General features: G+C 34.5%; 1 protein-coding gene across 1 annotated transcript; it reads right to left on the bottom strand.

Moving 5' to 3' along the window:
- Positions 1–1,301: 1,301 nt before the first annotated feature.
- On the bottom strand, positions 1,302–11,796 carry LOC142617257 (serine/threonine-protein kinase BSK2-like). Its single transcript, XM_075790036.1, has 11 exons — positions 11,265–11,796; positions 10,109–10,175; positions 9,421–9,656; positions 9,189–9,324; positions 7,815–7,948; positions 4,998–5,103; positions 4,131–4,216; positions 3,058–3,246; positions 2,777–2,935; positions 2,281–2,394; positions 1,302–1,821 (listed from the first exon to the last, which is right to left on the bottom strand). The coding sequence occupies exons 1-11, from the start codon at positions 11,313–11,315 to the stop codon at positions 1,570–1,572; spliced, it is 1,530 nt and encodes a 509-aa protein (XP_075646151.1). The 5' UTR covers positions 11,316–11,796; the 3' UTR covers positions 1,302–1,569.
- Positions 11,797–12,438: the final 642 nt, after the last annotated feature.

Below are 12,438 nucleotides of genomic sequence, written 5' to 3' on the forward strand. Positions count from 1 at the left end.
ATAAACTCATATTTTAGTTATCTTTTAATTAATTAGGAGTTGAGACTACTTGTTCAAACCAAATGAACTTGATAGTATGCTTAATATGAGTTTAATGATGTACTTGTGCAATTGTGTTGAATCTTGAGCTCAAAAGCTTACTGTTGAGCTTGATATTGAGCTCGACCTCAACTTGCCTGATGAATCAAACTGAGCTCATGATTTTAAAAAAATTTATGAACTCAAATTCAAACATTATTTGTAGGCTTTGTTTGAAACTCAAATTGAGCTTGAATATTTGACTTTTGGTGCCAAACCAAATTCGAACATTCAATACTCGACAAAACTTGACTCGTTTACCGCTTACCATTTTTCTAGTGCATAAGAAATAAGGCAAATCATAAAGATGTTTATATTTCTTATAATATAAAGATGCATATATGACTTTTGTAGCAAAGTGATAATGTATGTTCTCTTCTTTGTTCTTTTTTTTTATTATTTATTTTTAAGTAACTAGTATAAATCCTTTACAGAATCTGGAGGATCCCAATACTGGTATATGAATCCTAAAACAGCATAATTCTAAAAATAAATAATAATAACAATAACAATAAAAGAATCCCATAATAATAAGATTCTCAAAAAAAGAAAAAAATAGTCCTATAATTACAGGATTCCCTAAAAAAAATCCTATAAATAGCAAATAGATAGCGTCAATATGGAATCTTTTGAGAACTTATCTAAACTTCGTTGACAAAGAAACAAAATCTTCTACCTAAAAGGGTCTTTTCCTATAACAGATTTGGACCTAACTCTTACCGAACATAATTCCATTATTACCAGAATAGTTTGTAATTGACAACACAAAGTTAACAAAAGAAAAAATTTAGGACAAAATTTAGCTATAAAATTGGTTGTAATTTAAAGCAACAAACTAACTCAATAAAATAAATATTACTACATATTTTAAAAATCTAACCGTTAAATTGCATATTATTTATACTTTTATTACACATGTTAAATTTTGTATCAATTGAATATTATTTACTATATAATCTATAAGCTTATATTTTATGTATAATTTTAAATTATAAAAACTTTGCAATTTAAAAAATTTATTGATGACATAATTATTGATCTTTAATATTCTTGAAATTTTGCAAGCATGGAGAATATAAAAAGAAGATATGATATAATGGTAGATTTATCAAAATTCACATTTACTAAAAAGATATTGAGAAAAGTTGTAACCTAAAGTTATAACCAATTTTGTGGCTAAACTTTGTCCATAAATTTATGGTGTGCATAACTCAACTTGGGCAGGACTAATATTTTGCAATTCAATATATAAATCTAAAAAAACTGACTTAGATTATTGTTTATTACAAATGCTTTATACATTTCTCTGTGTGAAACTAATCAAGTGAAGTGGGTGCAAAACTTAAAAATAACCCCAATCAATACCATATATATCAAACTTGTTCTCACATGGATCTTCTTGCAAATGCCCCTTGCAACACAATGGTAAAAATGAGCAGAAAAAATTAAGAGATGAGATTGCCACCACCATTATAGCTAAAAGCCGAAAGCCTATATCCGCCAGCTGTTTTGTTTCTTTGCTTCGAAGGAGGCTCCATCATTAAGCATGTCCTGAGCATCGGTTTCCATTCCAAGCTTTGAGAGGGCAAGAGCTTGCATGTAGAATGCAGTAGGCCACTCGGGCAAGCACACCTGAGATTGCATTGCATCTCTCAAGGCAAGTTCTGCTTGACCAATCATCAAGTATGAGAGGGCTCGCCTCACAAAGATAGTAGCCGAAGGAACAGGCATCATTGATACTAACTGCATAGGAAAAGTGAGCACATAGTAGTTCAAGATGACAAAGATTAAAAAAAAATATATATCTTGATCCAAAGAAGATACCAAACTTGAAAAGTAAGCATTAGCAGAGAAAGTTAGATACCAAACTTGTAAAGTAAGTATTACCGGAGAAAGTAACAAACAACTAACAAGAGAAGGGAAAATGTAACGGGCAAGGTTTCCACAAGTGAGTGGTGAGAAATTGAGGAAAATTGCTGTCATTATTTTCCTTAGGTAGATATACCAATCTCGAAAAAGTCATTGGTTTCCTCATGAATCACCAAATTGATGATATAATAAAAAAGATACTTAAGGTTTTTTCCAACTTATTATAAAAGAAAAAAAGGATGTTGAGATATAGCTTCTGTGGCTGTTATTTTGAGGTGAAAATTCTTTAGATGTATTCTTGACTTTTCCACAAACAGAACTATGAGAACATACCTTTGAATAATATTCGATAGCATTTTTGAAATCCTTGTCTCTAAATGCAATATCCCCAAACTTCTTGGTGTTCAACATATCTTGCACTTGTTGCGTCCACTCTTGGAATGACAGCTTTACATAGAACATATTACAAAAAAAACTTATCATTAATTACAAAAGATTACTAGCCTTCCAACTATGTAAATTAATATGAAGAAAGATGATTAAAGACTAGAGTATAGTAAAATTTTCACAACCATGTAAACTAAGCAGCAGAATGATAATTGAAATATCACATATGTTCAAATTACATGAAAGCAACAATACAGTAATCATGCAAGACAAGGACGAATCTTTCATGAGATGTTACAAACATCAATACTCTTTAATTTTCAAAAGTTAAAGAACCCAAAATTTTGATGATGGAGGGCTGCTTTTACTTATTTTATATAATATCTTTCTCTTGAAAAATTACAACTGCTTCATTTTCTGTAAGGAAGTGAAAGAAACTCACTTCATTTTCTGCACCCTCTTCATCTTTGTAACCAGTTTTAAGCAATATATCATGCACTGCAGTAAGATCCATTCTCACACAAGCCTTTCCAAGGGGGGAGAGCATCGTTGGAAGCACCACCGGTGTCTTTGTTAAACCCAATAGGACATGTGATGCAACCTAGGATTACAAACATGAACAGAAACACCTCAATAAGGCTAAAACACATGCACAGATCAAGCCATCACAGAATGACATAGTGCTCTAATTAATGTTCAGTTTTGAGACACTAAAAATCTCACCTCTTTCTGCTTTTGGAGCGGTGTTACTGATGAAAGAAGAAATTTGATTTCAGGTCGATCTTTAGCCTCATATTGCAAGCATTTTGAAGCCAGTTCAACCAACTCAGTCGCATCTTCTTGGGCATATTGTCCTTCCAAGGACGAATCCAGAAGTAATGCCAAATTTTTTCCTCTTATCAAATCCAATGCCTGGGGAATAAAATAGAAAGTGATGAGGAGAATGTTGCTTAACCTCACCTTCGTTGACATAGGGTTCATCCAAGTCTTGATCAATGTCGTTTAATTAATTCAAAATTCACATGAGAGAGCCAAAAATAATTGTTCACCATCATGAACAAAATGAAACATCAAAGATTAGTCAATCTTAGGCCTCCTTTATTTGCTAAGAACAAAGAAAATGTAAATTATTAAGCAGATAGATAAGTCCCCTAATAGAGAACCAAAATATTTTTCTTGTCAGTACCTTTTATACCACAGACACCAACGGTTACCATAAATTATGTTGACTTATGAATTTCATTATTAATATAGTTATGCTACTCTCTTTTTTTTTTTGGTTCATTTCTTAAAAGTTTTATTTTATAGATGTTAGATATTAGCCTTATTCTTTGGCAACCATGAATATTACCTTCTCACATACAAAGGTTCGCCCTTTTCTGTTTATTTTTTTTATTTTTTTTATATATATATAATAATTTAAAATAAAGATATTAAATCTTTTATTATCATAACTACATTCATAATGACGGATAAGAATACATGTGACTGACCATGACTAGTGTGTTGAGGATTCATAGCCAGCCCCAAAATTTTGGGACAAAGGCTTGGTTATTGTTTGTTGTTGCAGTATCTAGCCACATTTACTAGCAATGGAAGGGAATATCAAGGATATCTTGTGACAGAATTTTTATCTGCCCAGTTTAATAATTCTCAATTATAATGAATGATGCCATGACAAATGACCCTTGAAGACGGTCATTTACACAAAGAGCAGATAATTTAAGTGCAGGATACCGTGAAGCATGATTAAGAAGAGAACAAACAAGTTGATATATGGGATAGACTGTTCATACATGGCTTGGAGGGATATGCTTTCCACTTAAAAGATCCAGAAGAACAGTTCCATAACTGTAGACCACACTCTCTGGGATGACCCTGCCTGCAAAAATTCAAAACATCCGTATCACATTGAGTGGAGTACTTAACTTTCAACCACCATCAGCAACAAGTTATATATCATGACCACAAGTGATGACTCCAACTACTAAGCAGATAAAAGGCAAGGGAAAGTATTTAGCACATCCATGATACCAAGACTATTGTGCAAAATATTCTAATTTTTTTCACCAAGTCTTGAATTTATATTAAACTGAAAATTATAAGCACAAAATCAGCATGTTAACAAGGAATATAGTGCACTTTTTACAAATTTTATTCAAATTGTCAAGAAATACCAAAATTTATTTCTCCTTGTAGGCTTGCACAATGAAACTAGCATCGGTACAATTAGCCAACAAAAGACACTTGCTGAAACCAGATAGGTCTCGTTGAAAACAAAATTTCTATGGTAATACATTGCACACCTCTAGGGTGATACTTAATCGAGTATAAACAAGTACACCATTATCAAGTCTAATGGTTCTTCTCTTCTTGTGGGATTTAGCAGACATTTTTCTGACTGTCACGCTGCTTAACTAGAGGTTCATTGCAGCTTTGTTTTGGATGAATTTGAGTGCTTGATTTCATGATCTCTTTACCTTAAGAAGAATTTCACATCCTTCTCCTATTTTTATAAGCTTCTGCTAGTAAATATTTCCTAATTCAATAAATTAACTGGCCTAATTAATACTTGACATTATTGTCGAGAGAGAGCAAATAACAAAGCCTAAATGCAGACTTCTAATATCCATAGAAATCTATGTGAAATCATATTGGTGTACCTGTCCGCAAGAACTCAGGAGGAGTATAAGCCAAGTTAGTGCTATAACTTTTTCCATCTCGGCTATTCTTCATAAGACCAAAACTAGATAATCGTGGGTCACCATCCTGACATAAGAACAAAATTAGGTTTCAGAATAATACTGGAAAGTTTACTAACACAGTAGCACCAATATCACAGCTAGTAAATGAAAAAACACAAATGCGTCTATACCAAGATGAAAGAGGCAAACAATAATCAATTATCATTAAATTTCAGATGTTTGAATGGAAGATTGCATTTTAAAAAAAAATTAAGATAGATTCTATTTTCCCACCACTCACAACAGTATTTCTACCCTTTTTTGACAACAGAAATTGACAATAAAAAATTCAGAGTTACCAGGAAATCTGTACCGTTCAAAGGACTATAGATCAACAGGTGATTGAAAGCTATGCAATGGAACATTTGGAATGCACTTTTCACTCTAGATTGAATCAGCAAGATTAAATTAGCATTCCCATGAGAGAGTGGAGGGAGGGGGGGGGGGGGAGACAACCTTTGTAGGGCCAGATTAAAATCCCATATCGCACAGGATGCAATAGCTTTCAATGGTTGAGATTGAGAGTTGAAAAATTAAATTTCAATCTCAGCCCTTGGATTAGAAAAGTTTTGAACTTTTCTGGTTCAAGGGCTGAGATTGAAAGTTAATTTTTTAATTCTCAATCTCAGGATCCAAATCCTGAAGGACCTAGGAACTTCAAATTGGTTCCCAAAGGGAACAGGACCTCTGCAATGCCAAAAAAAAGTAGGAAAAAGAATACTAATCCTAATACAATCAAAAGGAATTGCCAACACTATTACCCACCTCTAAAAAGATTTGAGCTACAGCTCTGACAATGCCTGTACAGATTCTACAAATATTCAACACTTTAATCATGGGGACTTTTGAAAAAATAGACACTACATGATTTCAACCTCCCATATCATATTCTAACAGCATCGTTCTCTTAAAGAGTAAGGTGGAGAATAGGGATGAGGTAGTGACTTGTGGGTTCAAGACACATTAGACGAGCAATTAACTTACTAATATAAAAAGTGTCCAAACATTCATGTCCATAGTGGTTCTAAACATATAGAATAAAATTCAAAATCCAAAATTTCCAAATTCCTATGCATGAAAAAGAATATCATAAAATCTCATCCAATTTCCCTTCCTTAACCACTTCAATCGCTTTTTCAAGAAACACTCATCTCAGATGTTTGCTGAACACTACAATGGTGAGAAGAGGAAGGCTAAAGTAAATTGAGTCCTATCTGTTAAAATTTTCACAATACTTACCTAAGAGATCAATATTTATATGCAATGTTGGCCTGGTCTCAAAGGACCCATTAAGTCCTAGATGGAAACGTTATCTCACTTTACCAATTCTTCAACTCTTTCTGTTCCCCTTCCCAGTTCAGACTACATCTCTTATATTGTCTTGATAGTGTGGCAACCACCAAAGTTAACCAATCCCTAGCACACTTCCCTGGGATACCTTCCAAAAAGTTTCATGTGTTTGCATAATGGTTAAATTCTGCAAAGAATTGAGCTTAAATTGAGACCCCAAAAGAAGCCTTATATAAATGGGAGAGCCCCTACTCAACAATACTTAAAAGCATTGTAGTCTAGCTAGATTAACATGCAGCCCAAAAACCACTTTAAGAAAAGTCATAATAGAAGCCTGGGAAGTGGGGCACTCAGGGCAGATAGAATGCAGCCAATAGTGTATAGCATAAAAGAGAGCAAATATTTATGTGCTGTAATAGGGTGACTAGAAGCACCCTGGGCATTATAATAAGACCCTCCGCTGATGCTCTTAGCCTACTCAAGGCAATCGTCCAAGCAAACTCTTTCCCCAACCATAACCAGATGGATCATCTAACAAATTCCATTGAAGCTTTGAATTACACTAAAGTATTTGCAGTTGCAGAGAGCACAATCAAATAGGAAAAAGGATATGACCAGAAAATTGTACTAGTGTTTGGGGTCACCATGAAAATTTTAACAAGATCTTCTAGTGGTCCTCCTTCCCTACTCCTAGAAACCATTCAAACACTTTTTCGCTACAGTCTACAGATAAGAAAAGGGTCACCCTGCTAATCCCTAAGGAGCTCTAAACAGAGCCCCAAAAAGTCATTGATACAAAAATAGCTGCAACAACACAGAAAATATAAAATGTCCCCCAGTTTTTCTTTTTTTCTTTTTGAAAAAACTTTAATCAATATTATCTTAATTTCCATGAGTATGATTTTGGATATGATAGAATGGAAGAGAAGAATACATGTGGTCTACTTCAATTAGTCTTTTGAGGATCCATGGCTAACCCCAAAAGTTTTAGGACTAAGGCTTTGTTGTTGTTGTATCTTAATCTATATGAGAGTAATTTCTTTGAGTTCCTTCAACTATCACCCCACCTTGATGCCTAATTTTCTAGAGAAATACATCCAACTCTAGATGCATTCTTGTTTGAGAAAATTTAAATTAGAAGGGAATGTGATAATATCAGAAAAATATTTTATATCATATGTTGCCTCATTTTGGTTATATTAATTGTTCTGTCTTACTTGAAAAAACTACATGATTAACATGCTTAATTTACTCAATGTAGTTTAACAAACACACAAGTCAGATGTAATAAAATAGAACTAGGCATATATTCATACAGTGTATGAACAATCATTAGTATCCACCAATCTTGTGCATTATATTCTAAATTATAAAGTTTATGAAGCACAACTATATTGCAGCGAAGATTAATCTTCATTTTGAAATACTTATTTGACAAATTCTTACCTCATCAAAGAGAACTCTATATGCATTTAAATCATGATAGATTTTTCGGTTTTCTGTGTTGCAATGACCAAGTGCTTGTGCAATATAGTAGGCAACTCTCACACGCATTTCCCAAGGCAATGGTTGTTTATCCCCTAGAATAAATAATCAATGTTTACAAAAGCACGATAAGAAAAGGGCAAAAAAGAACCAAAGAAGCTACATAATAAACCCTAAAACAATCAATAATCATCAAGAAAAGAGAACTTGAACTAGCAACCAGGACAGCAGTTTTTCAACATTGAAAAGAAACAAACTAATGGCACAAACAAATTCTGCATGCTAAGGGATACAAGAATATGCACAAAGTAAATCATGAAGTCCATCTACAATAATCAAATAAAAAACATATAAGTATCATATAAGGGGGCTTAAGATATCTAATTAATTGAAGAAGTTTCATAAATTTGTTAGACTGTGATGCAAGAGAAAGGGCTATGATACCAGCCAAATGATTTTAGCTCAAAGGTAGCTCCAAAGTGAGCTCCTACTTCAAAATCCAATGGATGCCTATGTAACCTAACAAGCACGGACACTTCAAAACCTCCGGCTTGTCCATGCTAGACACGCCAAGAAAACTCCTACATGCATGTCCTTTATGTGTTGGGAGGAAATAAAAAACCTTTTGATTTTATCTATGTTTTTAAAGATTTGATGGTTGTTATTTATTTTAAAATTTAAAATAAACATAAAATGTCAATAAAAAAAAAATGTATGGATTATGTTAAGGTGTCCTTAAGGAGGCTTCAAACAGGTCTTTGCATTAAAAAGTAGCAAAAGCTAATAACAAATACCCTTTAAACTAAAAGTGACTCAATTTCCTATAAAAAGTCAATCGACTATATTATAAAATTCATTTTTAAATGATGCCCTAGCGCACTCATAAGGGGACCCATAAAATATACCTAAAAGACAACAATAAAGACTTAGCTCCAAATTCTCGAGGTCAACTATAAATCCTCAACAAATTAGTTACAATCAGCTACATAAAATATACCTAAAAGACATTAATTAATTAATTAATTATGGTATCTCCACCATATTGTGTCTTAACTTTTCAATCGTGTCATGGCACATCATGTCTAAGTCAGTGTCACCTAAATGTGTCCAAGCTTCTTAGTACCTAACTTACCAATTTTAATTTTTTAAAAAGAAAAAAAAAAGGACTTTATAGATTTACATTCTACTAGTAATAAACAATTTGTAAATGTTTACAACATTTGCCACATTTTTGTAAGTTGACAGTGTAAGTTTACATGGTAAAAATGTAAACTAAGATTTTTCCAAATAAATAAATAAACAAAATAGATTGAAGTGAAGGAGAAAAAGGCATACAGTGAAAGAGATGCTTGGAGAGAGTATCATTAGGCATGAACTCTGCCACCAAAAGCCGCTCATCTCCCTCAGCACAACATCCTATTAAATTCACCATTCTCTTATGCCGAACCTTCCCTACTCCACAAGCCTCTGTCTACAATAACAACAACAACAACCCATTTCCCATTTCAACAAATGAACTTTGAAGCTTGTTTTCAAAAAACACAAGACATAAAAACACAAACAATACCACAAACTGATGTGGGTCAGGCCAGGAGAGCTTGGAGAAGCGCTTAATGGCAACAAGGCCATTGTTTCGAAGCTTCCCTTTGTAAACCACATTGGGAGCTTTCTCTCCACTCTCAGAGACTATCAATTCACTACTGAACCCATTTGTTGCTGCTCTCAGCTCTGCCAGCTCGAACTCCTTGAATGCCGGCACGCCATCGTTTTGCTCCAATTCCTCCTCTCCTCCTCCACCATTTGCTTCAAATACATACACAACAACAATACACAAAACACAAATATTAAAAGTTAATAAACAAAACTACAACACCAAAAACCTTAGTAACAAATTTCAATCATAATTCTCGAATTAGTCCAAGTCGGTCACATGTATTGTTTTCTACTATTTTATTCAATCCAAAATCATAGCGAACATAGTTCTATTACTTACTAAATTGAAATTTCATTTTTAACTATTTTTCTACTCGTATTATTTTTAGTCTTTACATTTTTTAGTTTCCTAGAATCAACTCACTCTTTCTTACCTCACTTTTTCTTACAACCATGCATTGACCATACTAGTCTAAACTCTAAAGTCTAAACATGACCATACCATTTCAAACACTTGGTAAAAAACATGAAGCATGAAGCAGTAAAAGTTAAAAGTAAAAAAGTAAAAAAAAAAAAGAAAAAAAAATGAAAAGAAAAGTTACCTGGATCTGGACTGGGGTGAGGAAGAGGAGGGTCTTGGTCAGGGGAAGCTAGGTGGGCAGTTTTGGACTGAAAACAGCCCATGACTGATGAGAGCTTTACATATATATATATAAAGAGAGATGAGAGAGACTATATATAGATTGAGAGCATGTGAATGAATGAGAGAGAGAAAAAAAAAAGTAGTAAAAAGATTTTCAGGTGGAGGGTTTGGAAAAAAATGAATGAGCAATGAGTGAGGGAGTGATAGAGAGTGAGTGTGAATGTGAATGTGAAAGTGGGTGTTGGGTGGTGGTGGGGTTAGAGAGTTGAGAGAGAGTTGAAGTTTTTGAAGACAGAGACTCGTTGAGATGTGGAGAAAGTTGGGGGACTTTCACATAAACAAAAATGAAAAAAAAAAAAAAGGGCACATGATTAGCTGACCACTACCACGTGAAGAGAGAGAGAGAGAGAGAGAGAGAGTTTGGATAATAAATAGTAAAATCTAACGAAACTAGAAAAAGAGAAAAAGAGTTGTTTCGAGAAGCAGCAAACTGTAGCATCTGCTCTGCTGCAAAGACTTCTCCTTAGAAAGCGCTGCATTGCCAATCACTTTTCAATTATTTATTTCACTTTTTAAGCAGCTTTTCAAAATAATGAGTTGTAAATAGTACAACGTACTCACTAAAAGGCTAAGAACCAAACAATGAGCGCCAAATGACGTTGATTTGCCAAAGTACTGCGTCCCCGCCTGCCTCGAGGATCCGGATCCTCTCCATTTCCCTTTGAAATGGAGAGGGTCCATTTCGCGGTAGGGATTTGTTTGAATATCATCAACGCTCAAAATACTGCCACGTCATTTAAAATGTAAAAAACTTAACCCAACCACTTCAAACTCTTGTTAAACCAAGGGTAACTCAGCGTATGCTTCTCTCTTCTGAAATTTCAGAAGTTTAAACTCTCATCTTCGAGAACAGAGAGCTCTCTCCATCCCACGGTCCTCACAAATCAACAATCAACCATCAACATTCAACACAATCAACCATCAAAATTCAATAGCAAACCCAGACTCACGGCCAACTCACTGCCACCACAACCAGCATCCATCCAAAAATCAACCCCATAGCCAAAAAAAAAAAAAAACTAAACTAAACTAAAATTGAGAGAGAAAAGCCTCACCGGTGAGCGGAATAGAGGGAGGCGGAGGATAGAGCGGCGAACACAACCCATCAAACCCAAGACGCACGGTGGCCACGACAAGAAAAACCCATCAAACCCAAGATCCTCGGCGGCTCACAGCGAGAAAAACCCACGGCCCCACAGCCACCGATCTGAAACCACGGCCACCTGATCTGAAACCCACTGTCACGCCGATCTAAAACCACGGCCATGGTTGCGGAGACCGCGGCGGCCGTCGGGCAAGGGCTCAGCGCCGGCGGCTTTGAGTTCCTTTCTCATCTACTTCTACTTCCATTTCTTTTCTCACCGCTTCCCTCTTTTGGTTTTATTCGGTTTTGTTTTGTACGTTCTCTTTGGTTAATTCTCTTCTCTTCTCCTCTGTGAATTGTGATTTCATTTGGGTCACGGACTCGAACTCGGACTCGGTGTTGTCTTGTCTACATGATAACAGAGAACGGGTTGTTTCTTTGACTTGGACCCTGACCCGCCTCCCATAATTTAAGCCCAATTACAATCCACGCCATATTCCTTCATTGTCCTTCATTGGCAGTTTTGGTTTTGATTGACTTTTAGATGTAAATTTCTGTGCTTTTGGTATCTGTGATCATCTGGGGTGTCTGATAAAGGTTAATTCTAATTGGGTTTTAATTTTTTGGTGCTGCGGTAAAGTTATCTCAAAAAAAAAAAAAAAAATCAATCTTTGTCTCAAAAAAAAAAAAAAAATACTCCAAGAATCATCCAACCATTATAAAGATTCAAACTTTATCTCAAAAATTTAGATAAACCCTAACTTGCATTCAGCCACCAAAACAACGACATAAACTCACCAAGACAACAATGTAACTGTAGAAAAATGATCAAACATCAAATAAGATAAGGTTTATGGATATACCTTTGTTTTGGCAAGATAGAAACAGAGTTGTCTCTGAACTTGTTCTCTGATCCTGTCCGTGAAGCTTTTTTTTTTTTTTTTTGGGTTAAAATCTATGAAGCTTTGAACTATTTCACGTTTCCCTCCTAAAAGCTTTGAACAAGATATACCTCTATTTCACTTGTTCTCTGAACTTTCTGTGAAGCTTTGAACGTGAGAGATAGGCTAATACACCATTGTTTCACTTTTCCCTTCCACAAGGGTTTTTTTTTTTTTTTTTTTTCAGTAGATTTTGTCCGGTTG

Source organism: Castanea sativa, chromosome 11 (genome assembly GCF_040712315.1).
Source record: "Castanea sativa cultivar Marrone di Chiusa Pesio chromosome 11, ASM4071231v1".
Taxonomy (NCBI): Eukaryota; Viridiplantae; Streptophyta; class Magnoliopsida; order Fagales; family Fagaceae; genus Castanea; species Castanea sativa.